Raw genomic sequence first — 27,666 nt, forward strand, 5'->3', positions numbered from 1 at the left:
TTTTTTTATTATGGCAAAAATTAGAATCATGTCTCCTTCTTGGTATTTCCAGACGCATATACGGGTAAGTCTGCCCGCGATTTAGCGAGCAATCTTGTGGTATTTTTGAAAGACTCCCAGCCAGAATGCAGATGAGCAGGCGGATGGACACAAGCATAGGGGAGGCGTTTATGTACAACCGTCAAGGCGGGTCTACGCTGTACTGAATTTTCTGTTCTCCATTTGAGGAGTGATCTCAGTGGGTGGAAGGCTGAAAACCATAGCAAAATGGTAAGTCGACACGGGTGTTTCCTTATTTATTTATTTATTCATTTGGAATATATATATATACATACATACATATATATGATACGTAATTGTGAATTAATCGTTTACGACAGGAGCTGATCGCTAAGAAAATAAAAACAAGACTGAATGTCATTTTCTGTGTTATATCACTCGTTCCGTGTTCAGCCTGTCCGTATCGGTATTAACGTTCAACCAAGGCTGGTCAGCCATACGAAAAAGCGGTTTTCGTATGTTATGCGTTAGTATACCGTTACAGCCTTAAGAGCACGAGCAGCTTTATTTCCACGCGCCTTCCTCATTCTCGCGTTGTTGCTTTGGTTACGCTGTGGGGGAGAGCCTGTTAGCTAGCTCGTTAGCTGCGTAAAGTTAGGATGCGAAACTAATGTAGCGTAATGTTGGCTTCTTAGAAATAAAGTTAACTTGCTGTGAAGGTGTAAGAACCGCTTGGGAAATGATGATGATAATTAAATTAACGGTGTTAGTCGGAAGCGATTGTTTTTAAGACTAACGTTAGCAAGCTGAATTTCCGGAGGAGGTGTCCGGCTTGAGCACACAAATCGCCGTCTGTCTGTATGAATGCTGTTTCATTCATGTCAATTAAACTTATTATATGGACGTTTACTGTATAACGAAAAGTTAGATCCGTTTGTCTCGAGGCAGACTGACATGATAACTGATTATGCAACAAATGTAGATATTTGAGTAAGTTAACACATAATTAGCTTGAGCTTTTCTCTTGCAGTAAACGAGGCTAACGTTAGCTAGCTAGGTTAGATAACCAAACTAACGTAACGTTATTAATTAATATTTCAAGTCAAGAGTTATGAGCTAGCTAAATAACTCACGAGTTAGCAAGCTAGCTAATATTGGGTTGTGTTAGCTACCCTTTTCTCAATGTCTTGTTACTCCATTTTCACTGCTTAGTATGTAAAACTGAATCTACGCCTGAGTGTTTTTTTATTTTATTTACCTTTTACCAAGAACCTTTTACTAATCTCAACACCCCCGACTATCTATCTAACTTAGATAGTTAACTGTCTAACCTTACTGCTCTTGTGTAGCAGACAGACTACAGGGTTTGTTACGTTAGCTCCATGAAATTTAAGATGCTATCTGTAGGATAGCTTGTCCCATTAGGCATAGCTTGCTTATAAGGGAAAGAGTGTGAGATCAACCTGTGAACTGATTTAGTTTCCTTTGGTAATGAGCCTGAGACCGACTGTGTTTGGGAGAGTTGTGGGCTATCGTTAGCCTCACCCCCTTAGCAGAAATGTTGGAGGGCGGGAATCCGAGCTCTTTGTTTAAGGCAAAAAGGCGCGCTGTCTCAAGCGGCACACAAAGCTGGTTATTACAAACTAGGATTTGAAAAGGCCTAGCTCATTTTGAAAAACACGAATGTATTTAAACTTTTAAACACTTTCTTGATTCATTGTCATTTTTATTTCCAGGCTGATCAACTTACAGAAGAGCAGATTGCGGGTAAGGTCATAAACTCGCTTTACCACCCAGTTTAGTCTCCCTAGATATGTTACCTTCGCACATTTCTTTTTGCTTGGTCTCTTGCAGTCCTGCCAACTCCTCATATGATGTTGGATTGTCAGCTCGTTTGTTGCCTTTTAAGGCGGGTTCTTAGACGAGCCTATGTGTTAACTCCCTGTGTGCATGAATGGGTTGTCCAACTGCAGAGAGATTACTTCCTGAAAGCTGCCATTAAAATCAGGAGCCTCATGGAAACTTTGTGGGAACAAGCCATTCGTTTGTGAATTACTTTAAGGCCTGTAGGCTATTTAAAACATGTAGATGAGATCCCATGCTATCAGACCTCCTGTGGTTTGGCTCCATGTGTTTCAGTTACAGGCCTCTGTTTGTCATGCCATTTTATTTGAACTTTTTGAACTGGCAGACTGGGTGTGCAGTTCTGAGGGGGAGGGGGGCTGTTGGAGAGCTTCACTTAAAATATCATGGATTTCAACCCTCAGTGTACTGGAGAGAACATGGGATGCATTGCAAGCATTTCTGCCTACTCTACTTCCACACCCACCTACCATATGCATAAGGATGCTGAACCCAGCCATATTAGCTAGTGTAACAGTCTGTCATGCCATTTTGTGTAGCTTCTGCTTCAGTAACTTGTCGATGATTACAGATCTCAGTCAGTATCATTGACATGGCCTTAAACTTGTTAGGGTGGGTCAGTGTTGCTAAGGCTGTGACTTGTTTGTGTGTCTGTGCCACAGCTCCCTTCTGCTCTAGCCATTTGTTACAGTATTGTTGGTAACCGTGCCTTAGCAACACTCATTAATGCAACTGTTAAAGAGAATGTGTTTTAGCTTTGCTTTAAGTGCCAGCAGTGAATTTTCAGTTTTCAGCTATCTTTAGAAGTGGTGATTTGAAAGCAGATTTTCTCCATGTTTGACTTGTTATGAGGTGTGTGGGAGCTCTTGGGTACCAAGATCTGATATCTGTTGTCGGTTATAGGAAGATTCAAATGCATTGCAACTGTTTCTCGTTATGTCAAAATTGAGTTTTTGTTTCCACTTATGTGTTGAGCTTTAGATAGTACAGGACAGTTAGTGTCAAGTAGTGTAAAAAAAAAATGGATTACTCTATACACAAGAATATTTGAAATTTAAAGTGTGTGTGTGTGTGTGTGTGTGTGTGTGTGTGTGTGTGTGTGTTTTTGTGTGTAGTGTAAACAACAGTAGTGGCAGTAAAATGTACTCCGCTTTTGTCTTCACAGAATTCAAAGAGGCTTTCTCGCTATTTGACAAAGATGGAGACGGCACGATCACCACCAAAGAGCTTGGTACAGTGATGCGTTCCCTTGGCCAGAACCCAACAGAGGCAGAGCTTCAGGACATGATCAATGAAGTGGATGCAGATGGTGAGAACACATGAACCCATTTGGGGTAATTTGCAGTAAAGAGTCCTTTCAAGTCCACATCTCATAGAGCTGTTTATTCATAGTTTGAATGCTAATCACTAGATTACAGTAACAGTGGGTATATAACCCAGCTGTTTATTTTTTTTTCCATTTTAAACAAGTCTCTAATGTGGCCTAGTACAGCAGTGTGACAATCTTCTTTCTCTTACTCAGGTAATGGAACAATAGACTTTCCAGAGTTTTTGACCATGATGGCAAGAAAGATGAAAGACACAGACAGTGAGGAGGAAATCAGGGAAGCGTTCCGTGTCTTTGACAAGGTATGGTCTGCCAATGTTTTGGTGCTACTAGAGACATAATACCCACCTGCTGTTATGATTGCCATTTTGCTTAATGGCCTAAATGTCTTTTCCAGGATGGAAATGGATACATCAGTGCTGCTGAGCTGCGTCATGTGATGACAAACTTAGGGGAGAAATTAACAGATGAGGAAGTAGATGAAATGATCAGAGAAGCAGACATTGATGGTGATGGCCAAGTCAATTATGAAGGTAAGGACACTGTCAGAGTCAGCAACTAAAGTATTTTAGTTGGAAATAAATCTTATATAACAGTGTAGATATCTACTGAATTAATAGTTCTTTTCTCTTTTTCCACAGAATTTGTACAGATGATGACAGCGAAGTGAAGGCCTTGTACAGAATTTCTTGTATAAAATTATTTGCCTTTTCTTTGTAACTTCTGTAAAATGTTTCATTTTAATTCTACCCATCTTCAGCTGTCCAAAGGAACTGCATGTATAATTTTTTTTTTTTCTTCCCTTTTTCCTCATGTCATTTTTAACATCTTTTTTGATCTAATGAGTGGTCGCAGGACAAGGTGATGGGTATAGGCACACATGTTGGCTGGCACGTTCTTCTTTTTGTGCTTTTTCCTGTATGCCTGCCTGCTACCTGATGAGTGAAGGTATTGAGGGTCCAGCTGACTGAATTTTCCCCTCCCCCTTTTTTGTCCCCTTATTTTGTTCTCTTTTTGATTTATGTGGAGGAGCTACTCTGCATGGACAACGGACTAAGTATATACATACATGCGTGGGAAAAAGATCAACATTGCACTATTGCAACATCGGTGAATGAAATACTAACGGGTTTATCAGCAGGTACTCGTACACTAGTCTTTTTGTATTTGTTCTGTTCTCCAGGTTATTACTATGCTTTATAATTAGTCATTTCTTTTTCTTTTTTAACTGCTTATGGCACAGCCATGCCTCAAAGAATCCATTCCAAGTTGTATATTTGTTTTCCAATAAAATTAACATTTTATCCCAAAAATGACTTTTTTATTATTTGTAAAAAATAAAATAACTTGAAGCTAATCAACCACAATTACATTGGTTGTCTTGTTTCAGAACTCTTTGGATTGAAACTTATCACCTCATAGAAGAAGGAGCATTAACTCTGGATAGAGCAGAACTCCGCTTAGACCCAAATGCAACAAGCTCATCCTCCTTTCCTGTACATAAATAGTTTGTTGTAAACTGAAGCTACATGATATCTTGAGGAAAGGAAGCATATTTATTCCAAAAAATGAAAAACAATCCTGTGTTTCATAAAGTTACAGTTTAGGATGGAAAAATAACTGCATATGGTGGGAGGGTTTGTCTTGTGAACACAGTCCAACTGGACAGGTTTTAAGAGTTTTGTCAATATTTCTCCAGCATGAAATGGCCAGTGTGTTTTTGATAAGGCTGTTTTAGCGTTAAAGACAAGATTTTTCTGGGAGAGCCTTCATACTTATTTATCATTTGGGCACTCTGTTCTCCCTGGATGTTTTCAGTGTGGTGCTGCTGCCTGGCTGCACTACTGCACAACCATCTCCTTAAAAGGGGCTGTTGAAAAGCAGCCAGAGTTCCCTGTGTTATACGTACAAAAGGTTTGAGGCTGGAAGGCAGAAAGACAAACACGTTCCCCAAGTGTGTCATTGTTAACGGCATGCGTAAATGGTGCTGGCTGACAGGGCCTTTTGAAGTAATCTAGTGTAGGTGATGTGGAGTTTGAGGAACCAGGCACATTCACAGTGCAAACAAATGGGAAGGAGCCGTGATGAAGACCAGTCATGTGTGAGTGGTCTAATGTATCAAGAGAGATATACATGCATCCAGTTTCACTGGGCTGTTTAGTGCAAACCTGCGTTGGGCTTACTGGCTTAGATATTCACGTTCCATGAAGTCTCCTAGCAACCATAAATTCCAGTCCCACGGGTAGCTGTGTTCTCTCTTTTCCAGCAGACTCTGAAGGATCATCTCAAAGCTCAGTAGAGCACGTCATGTAGCTACGCTGCTGCCTGGGGACTGACATGAGGATCTCTTAGGAGAGAGACAAACACATAATTGTATTAATGGTGCTTTTTTGCGTAAGGAGGAGACATACAGTAATGTCTGCTTTCTCACTATGCTTATAGTAGCACTTCCAGCTCATGGTGGTTGACATCTTCTGAGCTTGTGAGATCAAAGGCAGGAACAGTCCACCTGCCAGCAAAGCCATGTAGCTGTGTGACATTACAGAAAGCCAAGCTATCAATAGCTCGAGGTTACAGTCATCCTGTAGTCGCGTTTCAAAAATGTTACAGCACTATGGTGTAAAACCAGGCAGTGCAAACTGTTAAAGCCCCTGGAGGCTACAACTCTTCTTGTGTTTCTGCATTGCTTGTGAAAGAATTGCAGAAGCTGATGGGAAACCGTTCACATGAGGAAAGATGGGTAATCTAAGGTGTAAATCCTCTCTTCCAGGATCATTCTACTCTGCCCATTGGGAATGTGACAGGAGAAAGAATAGTATCACTATGCTGGGGCCTAAATAGTTTGAGTTTTAAAACCAGGCTTTAGTGAGACGTGTACATTAGGAAACATGCTAGCTGGGTTGCACAGAGGGCATGAAATAGGCCGAGTCATATTGAGGTAGAAACGTTTCAAATTTTCATCACAGTCTATTCGATTTTCTTTGCAATGGAAATGCATCATCTCCCTCAGAAAGGATTCTTGTCAGGTAGCCTGGCCGTCTATCTCTGAGAGGAGTTTGTGTTGTTGGCATACTTATGATCATACCTATCACTCAGCAAGGACACAATGCAAGCCATTCCCAGAATGTGTCAGACGCCTCACAGACAGCTCCCCTGCCACACTGACACTTAATAAGATCATCTTTCTCCCCTGGCCCTAGCTGTCCACCCTCTCTGCGCGTGGTTTAGTAATCGCTGTGGCCATTATCACATGTTGCTGATGGATGTGTGCGCGTGTGCGTGTGTGCCTGAGTACCCAGCTGCTCCTGTTGTTGCCATGATAAATGAGCAAGGGTGTTTAATGGGCCCCTGTGCCCTGTTGTGGTGGTTATTTTTTAATCTGGTGCTTGGGGGTGGCTAGGAAGGGCATGTCTGATTGGCCTTGTTTGTACCAAAGATGGCTTCAGACCAGAACTAGAGACAGATGTGTAGCCTAACCTTTCACCTGAACACAGCAAACAGATCAAACATTTTTTTTTTACAGAGTCAGAATTGTTCACTGTGGTTATAGGAACGAGATGTAGATGAAAGTTTAATGGCTTTAATAGCTGCCTCACAGAAAGATGGTACATGAAATGTAAATGTTACATTTCATGATGCCTAAAAGATTGCTTTACAATAGTTCTGCAATAAAGTTTTGGCCCAGAACATATTGTTTTAAATCCATTTATTGACATGCAGGGCGTCATAAGGCAAAATAGTCCCCGAAAAACTTTTTTTTCAGATTTATCACTACTTTATCATTATCAACCTTACATATTGTCGTTGTCAGAGCAAAATCTTGTATCTCTAAAATGGTAACTTTCTGAGAGAAGGAAAAAAACATTCTTAACTTGTCATGAAGGTTAATGACACCAATTTTATTCCAAGTAAAGTCCACCTGCTAACTTACAAAACTTTACATAGTCTAGCTCAGCATTTTTAGCTGATCTCCTACACCCTTACTGCCTTGCCAGGACACTTAGGTCCTCTGAAACAGGTTGTCTAGCTGTCCCACAATTTGGAGGCCACTGTTGGAGGCAGATCACTGGTCACTGTTGGAGGCAGATCTTTCAGCGTCATGGCCCCCAAACTTTAGAACACAATCTCTCCATGACTGCCCCGCACTTTCCTTCTTTAAAGCTCAGTTTAAAACATGCCTCTTTTCTTAGCACTTTCATTCTTCTGCTCACTAATGTTATTTTCCTTCCTCTGTAAAGCCACCTTTGGTTTGTGAAAGGTGCTAGATAAGTTGAACTTTTTATTTTTATTATTATTAAGTAGCCCTGCATTGGACTGGCGACCTGTCCAGGGTGTATCCTGCCTTCCGCCCAATGACAGCTGGGATAGGCTCCAGCACCCCTCCGCCACCCAGAAGGATAAGTGGTTTAGATGATGTATGTATGTATGTATGTATGTATATATATATGTATTATTAAGTAATTTTGGACTATTTCTGTTGGTCACCATTTTTTTTTTTTTCACAACAGCGATGATATAAAAAAAACTCGGGAAGGTTCACTGGTTGCTTTGGATAGTAAATAAAATGGCTATATGTGTAGTAAACTTTGTGACCCCTGGTTCCTATCACCACCACTTCAAGGAAATCCGAGTAACTAGGTTTCCCTACAATGACCCATTTCACATCAAAGCACTCTGAATGACTTTATTCTGTCTCAACTGTTGATTCACATAGAAATTCAGAAAAATTCCCTTTTAACATTTCATGATGGAAAATCGGCAAATATGGACCAAACATTACTTGACATAAAATCTTGTTTCGTTAACTTACATTAAAAGTTAAGAACGTTTTTTCTTCTCCTGAAACGTTCTCAGTGTGGAAATACGAGGTTGTGCTGAGCTCAGTTGCTTAGTGACCTGCTGTTTGACTGGCACACCGTTGGACAGGTTAACCTCAATGGAGTCTCATCCAAGTCGGCACCTGGTCATGACACGAGAGTTTTAAAAAGAGATAATGTTCGGCAGCCACTGCTAAGGCTTTGCTGGGCCGGCTTAACAGCGTGCGACTAAATTAACACCTCCTACTGAACCTTACAGCCCCCCTTCAACTGAAAGGATTAGGTGACACCTGCGTATGGAGTCTGATGACATGTAATTTCTCTGCAAGCAGCCTACCAGGAGAAGTGGAATACCCTTAATGTACACACAAACATGCATCTGTTCTTTATGTCCAGTCTCACTATGTTTTAAACAGATTACACTGGCAAGACTAAACTAATAATGAAGTATTAAAAAAAAAACAAAGGAGTCCAGTGCAGGAGGAGAGCCTTCCTCATAAAGCTTATTAGGCGTCTGGCTGTGGGTGGCCTGGCGTGGGATATGGCTGGGTCAGAGAACTGAGTAATCTGCTTTCTTACTGGTGTCTCATTTTTCTTTCTAGAAAGGCACAGATAGAAGCAATGTGCGCTATTTCTGCCCGCATGCCTGCAAGGGCCCAGGGCGTGGTGGTGAGAGAAAGAAGGGGGGAGGGCTGCTGAAAATAGTGGAAAGCAATTAGAATATCACAAAGTTCAACCCCTGGAGGGAAGACTGGTGAGATTTTTTGAAACAAAAGAGTTATGTTCTGAGCTGAGTGTGCAGGGTGTGCAGGAAACAGAGGGAGAGAGTGTGAAAGAGGGAATAGGAGAGTGAGTGAAGTGCGTGCGTGTGTGTGTGTATGATGTGACAGCGCAGGAATGTTACCCACAGGGATCTGAAGCCAAAAGGAGAGCGCTTTTTGGCTCAATGGCACAGAAGAGTCTTTTCAGGAATTAAAATGTCATTGGCCGAGATTATGTTAAGAGCCTGTCTCTCTGTAGCATTTGTGGAAGAGAAGCCACCCATGCCTAACACACTACAGAGTGCATGTAAACTGAATAAAATAAACCACAAGAGCAAAGGAGTATGGGAAGTGTGTGTGGTTTTTGTGGACAACCGGTCATCCTTGTGTTCTGTTCTGTAAGTGCTGGAAGAGCCCCAGGACTGGCCATGGTCACGTCATTGCAGTGAAAACTCCTTAGGTCCTTTTTCCAGCCAAGGACTCAGCCATGGTGGAGTGAATGAGAAAGATTTTACAAGACCTTTCCTAGCATGGCATTCTGACCTCATATACTGTGACTTGATCATATTTCAGATCAGTGCTGACCCAGACTACTCTAGTAGTTCCTTTGCACAAACTGTATATTTTTACAGGGTAAAATAATTCTTAGTGCTGAGTGGAGCTCTGCATTCTTTTTTCAGGGCAAGAGTACATTTTATAGCCTTTCTGAATGACTAAACAAAAGTATTAAAAGTTTATTTTGCCAGCACTACAACCTTCAAAGTCAAACATGTCGATGAAACATAAGCTACAAGATCTGTGAAAAGTTTTTAGTGAGCCAAATAGTGACATAGACTAAAATCAATACCATTCACAATTTTGACCTTTTAGACACTTGCACAGACACACAACACACACACTTTTCTAAGCCACTTATCTTTCTGTGTCACAGGGGTGCTGGAGCTTATCCCAGCACTCATTGGGCCGAAGGCAGGAAACACCCTAGACAGGTCACCAGTCCATCACAGGGCAGGCACAAACACCTTAGCATGTCTAATTGGCCTCACTACATGACTTTGTTCTGTGGGAGGAGCAAACTCCACACAGAAAGGACCCTGCTCGCCCAGCCAGGGAGGCGAACCCAGGCCCTACTTGTTACGAGGCAAAGGCACTGCCCACCGCACCGCCACACTGCCCAAGTAAAAACACAAGATTTGAAAATGAATTCGCTACAATTATCACATGGTTGTGAGTGTTAGTGCTTGGATGCATGTTTGGAGCACAGCGCAAGGGTTTGATATTGAGCTTTAATGTTTCACTGGCAAGCTGTGGCCACAATAATGTAATCATGCTCATGTTAATCCATTTACAGTCATTCTCCGACTGCTTGGCAGAGTGGCTGCTCATCCTCCGCTCACTAATGGCCTCATCCTTTCTAATTGATCCAATACCACAGTGAGACATGGTGATCAATGGCCAGGCCTCCTCTGGCACACTGCTTTTCACTCAGCCAATTACACCATAAATGTTATTCATGCGAGGATAATTCCATTTCAGAGCTCAATTCCAGAGAGGATACATATCATGTTTCTTGGTTTACTCTTCGGAAACAATCATTGAACAAAGCAAGTAAAGCACAGATGTTCCAGAGATGTTCCTGACATCCATGACCCAGGGAGGTTCATTATGTCATTGAAGGAAATGCTTTATTCCATTTACACATATATTCCAATCCACCGTTGTCAAAGCATTTTTATTAACCTTGGCTCGCAGACACAGCAGATGCAGTGTGGATAGCAGATTTATACGATAAAGTGAACAACAATAGAATCATATGTTTTACCCAAACAAATTCTCCCGTGCTATGTTTGTAACTGTGAGCTCATGTTTGAGTTGGAGGCAGGGCTATCATTGTAATCCTGATCTATAAAGGCAGAAATCACTGATAATCCCAGTGACTGAGAGTCTTGTCAGCAGAATAAGACAAGGGATTAGGTCTTCTTCCTGTGGAAGGCCTGTTGCTAGGGAAACGGAGCTGCCACGCTAGTAGACAGACATGAAACCTCTGAGTGGCTTCTTGACAGATTTTCACATCTCTGGAGAATGATTTAGTCATTTTCACCAGGCCAAGCATCCTCTGTGTGGCTGTTTTAAGTCGAGAGTGACTAATATTTCAAGGACAACTGCTCTTCTCGGTTTCTCCTCCAGAGCATCTGGATCCTTAAGCATAAAAACGACTTGAAAGGGCTCCAAGCTATCACTGTAATTTCTGATGCTTTCGGGTGGGAGTGATCATAGATATTATCTCTCAGAAAAATTCTGGCCAAATTCCTGCTTTACAGATGGACTTTTTGCCTAGTCAAGTCTAGCAAAATGTAATCATAGATATTATCTCTGTCCAAGTTTAAATAACTACTCAGTTTGTGCTTGATTATGTTCAGTTGACTTTAAAAGGTGGTGAACTGTGACTGCAATAACTGTGGTCAGCTATGATATTAAGACAAGAACGTTTTTCTAGAGGAATGCTTCAACATTAACATGAGCAATAAATTTAGGCATTAAGAACAAGTTAGCGCCTTATTTGTATAATGCTTCCTGTGACTTACTTGATTTTATTAATTTTGAAAGAAGCATTTTGGGGCAAAGTATACTAGATTTTATACCAATATATTATACAAGACAATAATAATATATTGTTGTCCATACAAATACTTTGAGAACCTAATGGATCACAGTGCTCACACCTATAGCTATATATAGCTCTATAGTTCTATCGAGGATTTTTTCAGAAAACAGCAAGCTCTGTGTAAGATTTTTAACATCAAGCTTCTTCAGTGTGCTGTATTCATGATGAGTACTAGTAAGGAAGAGATCAGTGCCCTCCTCAGAGCCTGTGTCCAGGCCCGGGGTAATCCTCTGATCCATCAGGATGACCCAGGCTCTCTGTGATAGGCGTCTAATCTCTGACATATGCTCTTGCCTATGATTAAAACTCCACACTGCTTTCAAGTAAGACGGCATCAATGAAACCAGCACATTACACAAACACACACACACAAGTGAGAATGCAATCTCTCTGACCTTAATTCAACCTTTCAGAAACTCTCCAAAGTACAAGAAAATGTATTCAAATAAACAATGAGTTGGAGGGCAGGCACAAAAAATCTAATTATTAAAAATGGCTTGGGAGTATGTCTGACCTTCAGATGGTTATTGAAGCTGGAAAGCAGCTGAAAAGGGAATCAACACATAAATGAAAGGGATAATAGTCCCTGTGCTTTTCAGTGCCTTTGGAAAGTCTTGAAGTGGCAATGAAGTGAAGGAAAGAAGAAAAGGAAAGAATAACAAAATGTTCCCCTTAGATCTCTCTTGAGAAATGAGCCTAATATTGTAATGAATTCAGATTTGTGATGCAGATTATAAGTGCAAATGAGAGTGCTACAAGTTTTTCATTCAGTAGTCATGCAAACAGTTTTCCTGTGTTGCTTTGTAATATTTTTGTGCAAATGCATTTTTAAAACTAACTGCTTACCATTATAGTCAATGACAGTGAAGAGAATATACACAATACCAGACATTACCAAAGCTATCAAAGAAGGTCACGTGAATTATCCATGGCCCCGCACCCCACCTGTGCATTTTTCCAGTGGCTCTCCAGATGAGATGGCCATGACAGGGCCTCAGTAATAGAGCCAGGCCGCAGAGCCCTGGTGTCCAGTTCCCCTGCCAACGCTGGCTCCCCTGGATGGGTTGTGCTGCTCTATTGAATGACTCCTGAAACTTTGATGAGCCTGAATAGGCCACTGCTCTGCAGACAAAAAGAGAGTGCTGTTTGTCCAATAGTGCCGCTAGCATGATGTTGGGTCAGCCATGGGACGTGAATAAAGCCTGTTGTGTTAATCTGATGCCATGCTTGTACTTCCAAAAAAACGGTGGACAAGGGGAAACTTGTGGGTTATGCCAAACAGCACAATCAATTAGGCTTGTAAACAGGGTCAATACCAGAGTTCAGCAGAGACGAGAGGAGCATTTGAGTTTAAACTCAACGGTTCAGCTTACTGTATGCGCAAGGCAAAACTTTAGAATAGGCCAACCACATGGATGTCATTCTAAATGTCTCTAGTGTTTTTTAAGAATGTCATCCAAAAGACATTTAAATAGTTTGACATTATTGGGATCATAATAGTGTGGCTGCATTGATGGAACTGCACTGTTCTCATCAAAGGCTGCAGAGCCTAAAGCTGTTTAAAATCACATACACATTATGCTGCCTACCCAGAACATGTGAACACATGATGCAACATGCACATGTTGAGGAAGTGTGGCTGTGCAAACTTGATATGTTGCCTGTAACCCAGTGCAAGTGCCTGGTAGGGTTCTGAAGAACCAGAGATACATTTACACAGACTGCTGTTTTGCTTAGGCACAACAAATTTGCAGGTGGGCCGAATCTCACTTCCGCAGACAGGTGAGATATAGGCTACAAAGTGAAGTATGTCCATAATTGGGTGTGTTAAATGTCGTTCAAACAGTGCTGTAGGAAAAAAACTGCAGAAGAAGACAGAAGAAACTCTCTAGTCAACCAGAACACGGAGGCTTAAAACCTGTTTTTCTTTGTACACAGGAGCAATGATAACCAAAGTAACTTTAATATGAGGGAGATTTCTGGCATTTTGGCCTTCAGTGTTAATGAGCTGGTTGATGATGGGTGCCACATTCAAGATTTCTGTCTGTAGTTATTGTATATATATCTATGGCTATATAGTGCTCGACTGTTTTCATGCCTAAAACAAGCCATGCTGATACTCTTCCAATCATTAAATCCACAAATAGTCCTTTTTAAATAAATCTTCTAAATACCGACAGCATCAATGATGAAGCAGGACTTAATGAACTAATTTTTGTGCTAGCATGAGGAAAAGCTTGATTCAGCCCTGCAAACTAGCTGGGTGTTTGAGAGCGTGTTGTGGGTCAGGAGGGAGCGACATAACACTAGTTATGGTTATTGGTTAAACCTGGATTTTGAAAAATTTCATTATTCCTCTATTTTTTTTAATTATTAATTAAATTTTAATATTTAAAGTAAATCTGAGCAGTCATTTTGGGTGACGCAAGGAAAAAAATTGGTAGGCCTAGGCCCCCTGGGCCCAATCATAGCACCACCAATAGGTTATAGGTCATGCATACTTTTAGGCACTATATAGAACCACTTTTTGCTCTGAGACACTGTTAAAATAAGAGAATAGAGATGCTGATATGAGCATCTCTTTTATATTTTTAAAATATCACAGACTAACTTATACATGTTAAAAAAGAAAAAAGAAACAAAAATGGACCAAATTCTATATCTAGAGAAGGAGAAGAGGAATTACATCATCCAGCTCAAGCCAGGCAAAAGAAACCCACAGCAGTAGAAGACTCTCCTGGAGATCTTAAGGGCTATACTGTGATCAGCCGTGAGAGGGGCACTAAGGCTCAATAGGAGGATTACACATTTACCGGTGCCCTCGGGAGCCCTTACCTCAAATGCCCTGAGTGAGAGAAAGAGAGGACACCTTGGATTCTTTGTGTCTGGAGTCACTGTGATTTATTCTTTAATATCATTGAATAACACTATATCTACAGGAGCTCATCAGTCATTATAGTTTAAATGCAGAAAATCAGACTCTAACTGAAAAAGGGAGCTGCTAAGGATCTCAGGGATTATCAATGATTAGCTCCTTCATGCAGAAGCTCATTCAAAACTGAAAATAGAAAGACATCAGTGGGCCTGGACCCCTATGGCATGCCCTATTTCTTCCGTTAGATTCCCCAGGTCAATCATTTTGTTCATTAGCATATGAAAGGAAAAAAATCACCCTAAATCAACACTCCTATACTCTTAAAAACAACGTCTGGCTGCACAATCCTTTAATAAGTATAGAACCTTTGCATTATGTGGAGGATCTTTAAACTTTATATCAAAAATATGGTTCTTGGTTCTTTAAAGAACAATTTTTAGGAAACCAAAGTAGCATCGCCCCAATAGAACTGTTTTTGACACTGTTTATTTTTTCCAAGTGATCTCTGAGGTGTTAAATAGTAATGAAATCTTTTGTAGTTCAGCTCAATACGTCCCCTCATTTATTTCTTTCATTTAAGCATGGATACCCACATGCAAGCATCTCCTTCTCATAACAGATGGGTGATATAATGTGTTCTGGCCATGTGTTAAGCCCCTGGGGTTAGCATGGGCACAGACCCTCTCTCACCATCAGTTACTGTCTGATTGCATTCTCTAAACAGAAAAAACAAGTTCTGTAAGAAAAATCTCTATGCAGAACACAGAAATGTTTGCCAGAATGCTCTGATCACAGGCAAACAAGCTTAGGAACAATGTCCAGTTGGACACCACGGACTGCTGGAGAAATCAGGTTGCGTCAAGAATGCTGCATTATGTAATATGCACTTTCTCCCAGTCAAAATGGCAGAGCCACAGGCTTCATTACTAGAAGATGGAAAAATTCACTGTTAATTAATGAGGAACACAAACAGTCTTTAGAGATCTGTTTGTTTCACTAATGGATGTCTTCAGCTGATAGATTAGTGGTAATCAAGACATTATCATCATCAAATAGATTGTTCACTGACTTACACAACAAATGTAATGCTTCATTGTGCATTCTTAAAAAGTAGACCATCTGAATTCACTTTCAGTGCAAAATCAGAAAGATCTTTTCCAGTGTTGTTTAACCAGGCTGATAACTTGGACTTAATGCTACATATCGCTGTTGTCGGAAGAAAACCTTGTATCTCTATTTTTGATGTTTTTCAGTTTTTGACATAATTTGAAAATGCCAGTTGCTCTTTACCTTATGTGTAAATTTCATGATGAATGGACTAAAAGACTTGGAAAAATGACTTGGAAAAAAGTCTGGTTCCATTGACTTACATAAAAAGTAAAGTAGGTTTTTTCCTTCTCCTGTAAAGTTATCATTTTGGAGATACAAGGTTTTCTTCCGACAACAGCGATATATAATTTTTAAGTTCTGCATGGTTCATTTTGAAAGGCAGGATAAATGATCATGTTTCATTGGAATTAGTTGAATCAAAAACATTGCATGTATAATTTTATAGCAAGTTTAAAAATGTAGCAGTACTGGCAGCTTTTTTGTCTGTGTTGGCTGGAGTGGTGTAATGGACTCTGGATCAGTGGAAAGGTGTCCTTTTGAGTTAAAAATCATGCTTCACTATCTGTCAGGCTGATAGATGAATCTGAGTTTGGTGGATGCCAGGAAAATGCTACCTACCAGAATGCATACTGCCAACAGTAAAGTTTTATAGCAACAGTTTGGGGAAGGCTCATTTCTGTTCCAGCATGATTGTACCCCTGTGCACAAAGCTCGGTCCTTAAAGACATCCCAACCCCATAGTAACAAAGTAGGGGTCAACATTGTGCTAATGCCTATGGTTATGAAACGGGATGTTCAAAAATCTCATACAGGTATGTTGGCCACATACTTTTGGCCATACTATGTAGCTTAACGTTAGTGTCAATTTTTCTGCAGCCTTAAACAACTGAGGATGCGTGAACACTTTAAATGGGAAGTAGAAAGTTCCAAGTCGGACACTTGGTCCAAACCTTAGCCATTGAATTTATCCTTTATCATATGTGAGCTGTATGAGTTTTGAGTGTTGCCTGGTCTTTAAACCAATGTCATTATGTAAACTTTATCACTAAAAGGTTGCCTGACCTCTCATCGCCCCTTTTCAGTCCAGCCTCCCTCCATCCTCTACTCCTCTGCTCTCTCCTTCATACATCTCTGTACATTCTTTCTGAGAAAGCAATTGCAATGAAATAAAAATCTTCAATTATTCACACTCCAATAGTGTAGCTATGCCCTGAGGTCAGTGTTACACTAATGGGGATGGCAGGGTGTTTGTTCTGTGTTATGAACGGATGAGCGAATCTCTCATTGGTCTCAGAGCAGCCCAGCGTTTCACCCCAATCAGCTTTGCCTGCTCACTGTCTCTCATTAAAACTAGATATATCGATCCCAGCCAGGGGACCTACATGTGCCTGTGGATGAGGGATTGGGAGAGTGGAGTAAGGGCGCAAAAGTTTCTTGTTGAAGCTTTGGGCGGCCCCTGAATTCCACATTGCACAGAGTAATCTGACCACCATCTCACAAGTCTGTACTTGTGCTCTGTACAAATCATGCTGCTCCCTTTCAACTTGGTAGGGCATAGAATGCCCTAAACCACAGCTGTAGTACCGGCCATGTACATCATGTACGTTTATGTTTTATGTACATTGTGTACGCTGGACTTTTCAGTTGAGCCACAAAAAACACAGAGTTCCAAACAGGGCCTTTGTGGTGTCACTCAGGGCGTTTGCTGTTGACAGAAGAGAGGATCCCTTTGGTAGATTAATGAGGAGCAGCCTGCCTGCTCATCCTCTTTCATGTTTTCTCTTGTCACAACCTTAATTATTTACCAAGCGTCTTCTTGTTACAGAATGTAGAAAAGCACAGTTTTAAATGTGTGCATTTCCTCACTGCTCCCAGCTGACATGAATGTTTAATGAGACAAGATGAGGAATTAGAATTAGGAGAGAGCAGTAAATTTTCTGACCTTATCTTATAATCTACCCAATCTACACCCACCAATATATACTGTAACAAATAATGTTTTAAAAATCTATTAGATCTGAGAAGTAATTTACCAATAATGCAATTTAAGGGGCTTATATCAGAGAAAAACAAATATCCCTCATCTTTTTTAAATAAAAGTGTTTACTGTAACTTTCAAAACTTAACGCTCACTCCCTCCTACTCCATTCAGTCCATTTATGGTTTTTGAACATGACACAATACAGGGTAGGTAATCAGAACAGAGGTCATTTACATATGTCAGTCTTAAAGGTGCAGTAACAGCCTGTTTAATTCTAAGGGAGAGGCTGGAAATGGTCATGTAAAAAAGAATTATGACTGTTTTTGGTACATAATGTCACACAAAGGTCAGCAGTGGACATCAGGGAAAAAATAAAACAATAAAAATGTAGGATATGGGACTTTTAAAGGAGTATATTGCTTGTATGTACAAAAAAACCCTGCCATAACTACACTTCCTCGTTACAATGTGAGACACTTACAGTAATGCCAAATTGATACCAAGGAAGAAAGACCTCAAAGGGTATACCATAGAGCAGAGTATGTCAGCAAAAGAAGAGCTGTGGTCAAAGTGATACTGAAAAGTTTGATGCTAAAATACCAAAAGGGAATGGAAAGAATATAATACTTGGAACAATGTGATCTTTGGAAACAGTGCAGCACTCACACACACCCATACACAAACATAGTGAGTGATGCAATGGCCTGAAATGTGGGAAACAATCACTAGCTACTCCTCATACCATGTTCTAGAATTGCTATTCATAGAGGTCTCTACAGCATGCTTACCATTGTATTGTAATTTCAGCAGAATATTTAAGTGAGTTCCACTTAAAGTATATATGAGGTTTTATGGACCAAAAACAGTCATAATTCATTTTTATTTGATCATTTCCCAACCTGTCTTGATTGCTTGGAATTAAACAGGCTGTTTTTATTCAAAAAGTAGTCTGGGCTGAAACAGTCCTTATCGGTTTTGCATTAATGGGGGCTAAACTGCTTTTGGCTGAATAACTGGACATGCGTAAATGTGTTTGTGTTCATAGCATCACAAAAATAATGAATTGAAAGTGAGCCGTTTTTGCAGTTTAATTTTTATATATAAACTGAATGGACTGGGGAGTGAATGGCATTCACATGGCAAAAACAATAAAAACTTTTTTATGATATGGATTCCTTAAGAGATCAGAGGTACAGGCCTGGACCTCTTGCTTAGTACCTTTTTGTAGACCACATGTACCGTATCAATGTCTGTTCAGAAATCACATTTTTAAAAGGATCATGTCCTTCATTTTTCTTGTAGCTGCTTATAACCTTTGTGTGGGTTTATATACCATAACTAGTTATAATTCATCTTACGTGACCATTTTGCAACCTCTTTTTATCTTTAGGATCTAACAGCCAGTTTTCATTACTGTCCCTTTAAGCTGGACATATGAAAATGAATTGGAGCCTGTATTAGGCCTAATTCAAAAAACAGAACAAGCTGAAACACTCTTCATAACTTCAGTGTGAATGGGTGGGGCTAAACTGGAGGCTTAATAGGCAGATATGTGTTAATGTGTTGGTTTTTATGACATCACAAAAACAATTAATTCATGGGTTGTTTTGCAGCTTAGTTTCCATGTACAGATGGTGTGGAACGGTATATTTCTAAACCTTAACAATGTTTACATACTACATCAAACTGTTCTATATATAGAAATGTGTTTTTTACTGTGTTATATGTCCTTTAAGACAGTCTTCAAATGCTGTCTGACAGCTTTTTCCACAGCAAATGTTCTATATTATTATATATATATATATATATATATATATATATATACAGTGGTGTGAAAAAGTGTTTGCCCCCTTCCTGATTTCTTATTCTTTTGCATGTTTGTCACACATAAATGTTTCAGATCACCAAACAAATTTAAATATTAGACAAAGATAACGCAAGTAAATGCAAAATGCAGTTTATAAATGAAGATCTTTATTATTAAGGGAAAAAGAAATCCAAACCTACAGGGCTCCATGTGAAAAAGTGATCCCACCCCCCCTTTAAAACATAAATTAACTGGAAAGCTGAGTTCAATTTCCCTAGCCACACCCAGGCCTGATTACTGCCACACCTGTTCCCAATCAGGAAATCACTTAAATAGGACCTGCCTGACAAAGTGAAGTAGACCAAAAGATCCTCAAAAGCTAGACATCATGCTGTGATCCAAAGAAATTCAGGAACAAATAAGAAACAAAGTAATTGAGATCTATCAGTTTGGAAAAGGTTATAAAGCCATTTCTAAAGCTTTGGGGCTCCAGCGAACCACAGTGAGAGCCATTATCCAACAAATGGTGAAAACATGGAACAGTGGTGAACCTTCCCAGGAGTGGCCGGCTGACCAAAATTACCCCAAGAGCACAGCGACGACTCATCCTAGAGGTCACAAAAGACCCCACAACAACATCCAAAGAACTGCAGGCCTCACTTGCCTCAGTTAAGGTCAGTGTTCATGACTCCACCATAAGAAAGAGACTGGGCAAAAATGGCCTGCATGGCAGAGTTCCAAGACGAAAACCACGGCTGAGCAAAAAGAACATAAAGGCTTGTCTCAGTTTTGCCAGAAAACATCTTGATGATCCCCAAGACTTTTGGGAGAATGCTCTATGGACTGACAAGACAAAAGTTGAACTTTTTGGAAGGTGTTTGTCCCATTACATCTGGTGTAGAAGTAACACAGCATTTCAGAAAAGGAACATCATACCAACAGTAAAATATGGTGGTGGTAGTGTGATGGTCTGGGGCTGTTTTGCTGCTTCAGGACCTGGAAGACTTGCTGTGGTAAATGGAACCATGAATTCTGCTGTCTACCAAAAAATCCTGAAGGAGAATGTCCAGCCATCTGTTCGTGACCTCAAGCTGAAGCGCACTTGGGTTCTGCAGCAGGACAATGATCCAAAACACACCAGCAAGTCCACCTCTGAATGGCTTAAGAAAAACAAAATTAAGACTTTGGAGTGGCCTAGTCCTGACCTGAATCCGATTGAGATGCTGTGGCATGACCTTAAAAAGGCGGTTCATGCTCGGAAACCCTCCAATGTGGCTGAATTACAAGAATTCTGCAAAGATGAGTGAGCCAAAATTCCTCCACAGTGCTGTAAAAGACGTATTGCCAGTTATCGCAAACGCTTGATTGCAGTTGTTGCTGCTAAGGGTGGCCCAACCAGTTATCAGGTTTAGGGGGCAATCACTTTTTCACACAGGGCCCTGTATGTTTGGATTTCTGTTTCCCTTAATAATAAAGACCTTCATTTATAAGCTACATTTTGTGTTTACTTGTGTTATCTTTGTCTAATATTTAAATTTGTTTGGTGATCTGAAACATTTGTGTGATAAACATGCAAAAGAATAAGAGATCAGGAAGGGGGCAAACACTTTTTCACACCACTGTGTGTACATATATATATATATATATATATGTATGTGTGTGTGTGTGTGTGTGTGTGTATATATATTCAGTAACCCAGATGTGGCTTATTTCAGGACAGTGTTGAGCACATGCAAGCATGTGTGTGTGTGTGTGTGTGTGTATGTGCATGAGGTTAAATTCAGGTCAGTACTGCCAGGACCCCACTTTGATTCTTGCACTTCCCCCTCACATCTCATGATACTGTCAGTGTTTTGCAGGTAATGAGAACATGGGCACAAAGTGAAGGTGAAAGAGAGAAGGAAAAACCAATAAACAAAAACATCTACTTCATTGCTAATTATTCTGCTCAAGCAGCTCTTTCAGATTTTCATGCTCTCTGTCGCCAAGACAGCACTGCAGAGAATGTTCTTCCTGAGACAGCTGAAGAAATTCAACCTGCCACAGAGTCTGATGATCCAGTTCTACACAGCAATCATTGAGTCCATCCTCACATCATCCAAAAATGAGCCAAACTCCACTTTTATTGGAGTTATTTAAAAATGATCAGGATGGCGGAGAGGATCACTGGATAGCATATGCCAATGCTTTAGGACATCTACAACTGCAGAGTGATGAAATGCTGCGGCAAAATTACCTTACATCCTGGACATCACCTCTTCCAGCCACTTCCATCTGGTAGAAGATTCAGGGCCATCAAAACCAGCACAATCTGACATGCCAACCGATTGTTCCTCAGAGCTGCAGCGCTCATTAACCACAGTGGACACCTCACACTTTAAACTTAAACTAAACCAAACTAACCTCCTTTCTGTATTACAGTAATTCCTCTGTAACATCATGCTGTTTGCACAACTATCCAAATGTTAATTCTTACAAACATTCACATCATTCTGTAATATTCTGTATATAATAATTAGCATATTATATGCCTTCTCAGCTCTGCACATGTATAGATATTCATACGTGCATATGTATAGATATTCACAGATCTCTTTAGCTCATTTCATATTGGCTCTTTATTATTCTTTTGTATTTTTTGTTCTATTTATTCTATTCTATTTATTGTAGTTTTTTGTGATATGTTCCTTAGTTAAAGGTCTGTTCAGTATGTTTAATGTCAGACATGTGTGCATGTAAGTTCTTCTTTTTACTGCAATTCACAAAGCTGCAAAAATAGCACGCTTTAAATTCATTATCTTTCTGATGTCTTTAAAAAAACAACACATTTTTATGTTTAAGCTGACAGCAGTTTAGCCCTGCCCTGTCACACTGAAGTTATAAGGAATGTTTCAGCATGGACTGCTTTTTCAATAACAGGGCAGCCAATCAGAACAGGGCGTATCTACATATATCAGTCTTAAAGGCACAGCAACAAAAACAGTCTGTTTAACACTGGGATAAAGAGAGGTTGGAAAATGGTCATGTAAAAATGAATTTCAACAGTTTTTAGTATTTCAACCTACACAAATGTCATGTGTGGAAAAATGGAAAGTGTAGGATATGTGCCTTTTAAGGCAAAAGTAAAACACAGAAATGTCTATAAGACATGCTGAAGAATTAGCTGCAAATGTTCAGCATTCTAGCTACTGCTAAATAGGCTAATTTAATCTAACGAGTTCAACCCCTCCCCTAAGTATCGATTGTGTAATTGTAGCTTAGCAACTTAGCAACAGTCCAAAATAAGAATAATAGACCTCTACATTAAAAAAAAATGAAAAATATTCCCAGTGATGTTTCACAATTGTTCCCAGAGACACAATCCTTGCAGTACAAACAAATTACATAATGAATGGGTTAATGAGAAGAAAGAACACAGTAAGCAATAGAATAGACTTTATAGTGTAGACAGATCAACTGGATCATAAAATTCCAGAGACAATACACACTGTGTGTGGGTTTATGTTCACGCTCTTTAAGCACACAGTCTATGATTAGGCCAGAATTCTGCGGCCGCCTCCCCTCTGTGCCCTAATTGGTGCAGAGAGCACATGGGCGTGCTTTAAGTGCCTCTCATGCCCTTCAGTTTCGGTAAAGTCGCTGGGCCTTGGCTGGGGTCAACAGATGCCAGTATTTAAAAAGCTGGCAGTGAAGAAAAGGGCAGCGAGCGTTCCACCGTGACAGAGTGTGTCGTACAGAACAATTCGGGCCAGCAGGACCCATCCTGTTTACAGATCAGCAGTGTCCCCTGTGTGGAGCTGACTCACGGGGGGCAGCTCACTGCCCACAAAACATCAGCTCAGCTCCCTCTCTCCCCCAGCCTTTCACACCTTACTGACAGAGCTCTATTTCTGAGTGTCTCAACCTCTCTCTCTCTCTCTCTCTCACCTTCTCTCTCTCTCTCTCTCTCTCTCTCTGTCTCTCTTTCTTTCTTTCTTTCTTTCTTTCTTTCTTTCTTTCTTTCTTTCTCACTCATGTCTTTCTTTCTTTCTTCCTTCCTTTCTTTCTTTCTTTCTTTCTTCTTTCTTTCTCTCTCACTCATTTTCTTTCTCTCTCTCTCATTGTCTTTCTTTCTTTTTTCTTTCTCTCTCACTCATTTTCTTTCTTTCTTTCTTTCTTTCTTACTCTCTCACTCATTGTCTTTCTTTCTTTTTCTTTCTTTCTCTCTCTATTGCCTTTCTCTGTCTTTCTGCCTCTCATACACTGTCTGACTCTCTCTCTCACTCTTTCTCACTCTCAACACTCAGCTCTCATTCTATCACTATTTTTCTCACTATCACTGTCTCTCTCTCTCTCTCTCATCTCTCTCTCTCTCTCTCTCTCTCTCTCTCTCTCTCTCTCTCTCTCTCTCTCTCTCTCTCTCTCTCTCTCTCTCTATGGATGCAATTAGTCTGGTTGCTAGGGGATACCTGAAGGTTTGCGGATTCTGCCGAGTTATAAAAAGCACGCTTTGCATCAGCTAATCAGCTAGAAATTTCCTCTTTACCATGAAGACGGAAAAGAGCAAAGGAGGTGGTGAGAAGACAACAGCCAAGTGGAGAGGAGAGAATAAGGGTGTGAAAGGTTTTGGCGTGTAGTGTTTCTTTTAGAAAGTTCTTAGTGCTCAGCTCTCCAGAACGCTGAACTGTCTTCATTCCCTGCTTTAGGCTGCATTTCTCACAGCAACAAAATGAGTTGACTACAAAAACAAACACAGTTCTTACTCAAGAGCCCCCCTGAGAAAAGTAATTCTGTACAAGCCACAGTCGTCACCGTCGGTCTCAAATGACTACTACAGAAATGCTTCCAGGTAAAGCGCAGAGGGAGCTGTGTGTGGCCAGGGAACTCTTTTTTCTGTTTCCTGTTTATCCCTTGTTCCACTCCAGCTCCAAACAAGGATTCAGGTGGAAATAAGCGTGTTGGGAGTTGATTGGGTGGAGCTGAGGGAGACAGAGAGAGAGAGAGAGAGAAGAGAGAGAGAGAGAGAGAGAGAGAGAGAGAGAGAGATGTGGAGCAAAAAGAAAGGGGGGGTATCCAATTGAGAGATGAAATAGGAGAGAAAGACAGAGAATGAGAGATAGAATGAGAAAGAAAGAGGAGAATTGATAGATAGATAGATAGATAGATAGATAGATAGATAGATAGATAGATAGATAGATAGATAGATAGATAGATAGATATTATTATTATCTCTAATTAAACTGATGTATATGAATCCTCACTCTCACTTTTGTTACAGCGTCCAATCACAGTTTGAATCTGCTACACTCTGACTCACTATGAGCACCATTTCTTCCATAAAATCATACAAACTCATTTTAATATTCACACTGAAGTCACACTCACAGATACACTCTGCTCATGCTGCACTTTGTCTATGTGTGTGTGTGTGTCTGAGTGAGAGGGAGCGAGTGAAAGAGAAAAAGAGCGGCAGCTGAAAGCCACGGGCAGTAATGAGAGTAGATCGATACTGAAGTGCATTACTGATGTTTCCCACTCAGCAGTCAGATGCTTCTATGCAGCTTTTAATGAAACCTGTCTGTCCGCACCCTGACCACAGATACACACGGCCGGAGTGGATCAGACTTTCAGCTGCGGTATCAAATACACACCCACATGCTGATGCAGCGAGAGTACAACTCTTTTGTTATGAGTAAACATACACGACAGCACTGTGCAAAAGTCAGAGACCCTCCAAGTTCTTTATTTTTCAGTGTCAGGAAGAAAGGGAGAAAACACATTTAACAGAAAATAACACAGAAGCCTAAACAGCTAAATATGATACGACTTTTTTTCAGTCCTCAGTGCGTCCACTGTTTGACTTAATTACAGTTTCTGTTCTTTTCTGTTCTGCTTTAGACTCTTTAAAGAAATCTGCAGGGGTATTTTTTCAAACCAACAAGGCAAACTCAGTGATGTGAAGGTCTGGACTTTGCAATTGGCCAGTTCATTGATGTGATAAGATCAGCAGCTTCTTTATATGATTTGCAAATTTTCTTCGTTTTTTTTTTTTTCTTCTTCTCAGTAACAGCTCCTTGACAGTTACACATTTTTTTTCAGACCTATAGTGTTGAGTTGTCTTCTCACAGTGGAAGGATGGACAGAAACACCTGTGATTTTTTTTTTTCAGATCTGAAGTAAGAGTGGAGCTTGATTTTCTTCTCTCTCTCGAAGATGAAAACTTGAAGTTCTGTTTATCTAATGGTGACAGTTCTGGTGGTCTACCAGGTCCACTTTCCCTATATTTTTTAAACTTAAATCCTGTTTTTATTTTTTCACTTATTTTCCTCTAACTTTACCCGTCCTTATGCAAATGGATTATGTTATGTCTTGTATCCTCGAAAATATCTCCTGATAATTAACTTGTACTGGAAATTAAATAAATGAAAGGAAGACTTTTGCACAGTGCACAGTACATGTCCAACAGCTTGTAGACTGCCCTTCTTACTAGTGAATACAGATACTTTAAGGTGCACCCATTGCTGACACAGGTGTTCAACAGCACACACTGCTTGTACAACAAAAAAGCAATATCAATAGAATGGGAAGCTCTGGAGTAGTCACACATGAGCCTAAGGTCACCATGCCGAATGCCAAACATCAGCTAGAGTGGAATAAAACTCCCCTGCATTGGGCTGTGAAGTGGTGGAACTGTGTTCTCTGGGGTGATGAACCACCCTCCAATATCTTTGGGATGAGTTGGAAAGGCGTTTGTGATCTAGAACTAATCATTTAACATCAGTACCTGACCTTACTAATGCTCATGTGGCTGAATGCAATCAAATCCTCACAGCAATGTTCCAATATCTAGTGTAAAGCCTTCCTAGAAGAGATTGTTTATGCCTAAAGGAGACAAAAACTCCCTATGAATACCCTTCATTTCAGAAGAAACGTTGAATGAGCAGGTGTCTACAAACTTTTGGACATGTAATGTATTTGCAAGGCATGCTGCTCCAAGACAAGCACATTAACCAAACAGGGTGAGCAGAACTTTTGTTTTGTGAAGAACAACAGGATAACTTAATTTGGTGCGGCACCCTGGGAAAGGGCTGGAGAGAGACAAGTAGAGCAAAAATGAATTGTGTAAGGCCTGCTCCAAAAATACCCCCCTGCTGCCAACCCCCACCAGCAGGCAGTGCAGTGAGTCATCCTACCCCCTCACTCTCATCTCCAATATCACTGAGACAGGCTGGAGCACTCCACTGCTCAGCTGTGTTCCAGCCATGCTCATGGCAAAAAAAGCTTTAATGCACACATATCAATAGACATGTGTCTATGGACTGGTTGTTCCACTGGAAGAGCAGAGAGGTACAATATGACCTAATGACAGTGCTGCTTTGAATGTTTGCTAATGCTGAACAAACTCCTGTTCCATGATTACGACAATGATCCACAGTCGTACAGATAATATTCTACTATTTTCAATATTTCATACTCTGTAAGTCTGAGAGTTTTGGCTAGTGAAGAACTGAGATTCATGATATAAAACTGTAATCTTTACTGGGTAAAATTGACCGGTGAAGTGGCAATAGATCAGGGCCCAGGCTACATTTCTGCATGGAAAACATGAATCACCAACCGTGAGTGATCAATGCCGAATGCAATTATTAGCTAGAAGTGACCTTTCTGTTTAGTGCCCCCCCCCACACACCCAGCCCACGAATGACCATGTCCCTCTGCTCTCCTGGAACAGCCAACAAGAGGTAAATATAACTGGTGGACATCACTAAGGACAAGCCTACTTATTACTTCCATCTCACAGAGAATAAAGCACAGGAACATCTTAATATTTAAGGACATCTTAGCATCTTGGACTACGAGTATTCTGACTTTCCTGAATGTTCAATGACATTCAAGCCAAGTTGTCAAGCCCTACCTTGGTTCAAAGACCAATGTTAATTGGTAATGCAGATAAGTTAGAGCTGTGTCAATGGCATCTACAGATCTAAAACAGCCTGAAGCTACAATACTGTGCAAAAGTCAGAGTAAAAACGGTCTTTAAATACTACTAAATTATTTTTAGGAGATATTTCTGCAGAGATTATATTTGAGATAATCCACTTGCATAAGGAAAGGGAAAGTCAAAGGAAAAACTGTGAGTTTTTCCAAAAGATTCTTTAAAAATATAGAAAAAATGGGACTCCTAACAACTGCGCAAGACCTGATAGACCACCAAAACTGTTACCAGCAGATTAACAGTACTTTCCACTGTGAGAAGACAACTACGAGAAGACAAATGTTACTGAGAAAACGAAATATTACACTATGTATCCAAAAGCATCAAGACACTCCTTCTCATTAGTGAATTTAGTCACTTAAAGTTGCACCCATTACCAAAACAGGTATTCAGTTGCACTCAGCGTATATAATCTCCTTAGGAAACCTTGGTCAATGGAATGGGACGCTCTGGAACAGCCACGTATAGCCTAAGGCCATCAATGC

General features: G+C 40.4%; 1 protein-coding gene across 1 annotated transcript; it reads left to right on the forward strand.

Moving 5' to 3' along the window:
- Positions 1-142: 142 nt before the first annotated feature.
- Positions 143-4,503, forward strand: calm2b (calmodulin 2b, (phosphorylase kinase, delta)). Its single transcript, XM_036572424.1, has 6 exons — positions 143-270; positions 1,737-1,767; positions 3,029-3,172; positions 3,386-3,492; positions 3,588-3,723; positions 3,832-4,503. The coding sequence occupies exons 1-6, from the start codon at positions 268-270 to the stop codon at positions 3,858-3,860; spliced, it is 450 nt and encodes a 149-aa protein (XP_036428317.1). The 5' UTR covers positions 143-267; the 3' UTR covers positions 3,861-4,503.
- The last annotated feature ends 23,163 nt before the right edge of the window (positions 4,504-27,666 follow it).

The sequence above is a fragment of the Colossoma macropomum genome, unplaced genomic scaffold (genome assembly GCF_904425465.1).
Source record: "Colossoma macropomum unplaced genomic scaffold, Colossoma_macropomum, whole genome shotgun sequence".
Lineage (NCBI taxonomy): Eukaryota > Metazoa > Chordata > Actinopteri > Characiformes > Serrasalmidae > Colossoma > Colossoma macropomum.

What these genes read in the sequence shown, in the direction of transcription:
- calm2b (XM_036572424.1), top strand. An exon ending in TACAGAAGAGCAGATTGCGG is followed by an intron (nt 1,768 to 3,028) that starts GTAAGGTCATAA and finishes TTGTCTTCACAG; the next exon opens with AATTCAAAGAGGCTTTCTCG. An exon ending in CAATGAAGTGGATGCAGATG is followed by an intron (nt 3,173 to 3,385) that starts GTGAGAACACAT and finishes TCTCTTACTCAG; the next exon opens with GTAATGGAACAATAGACTTT.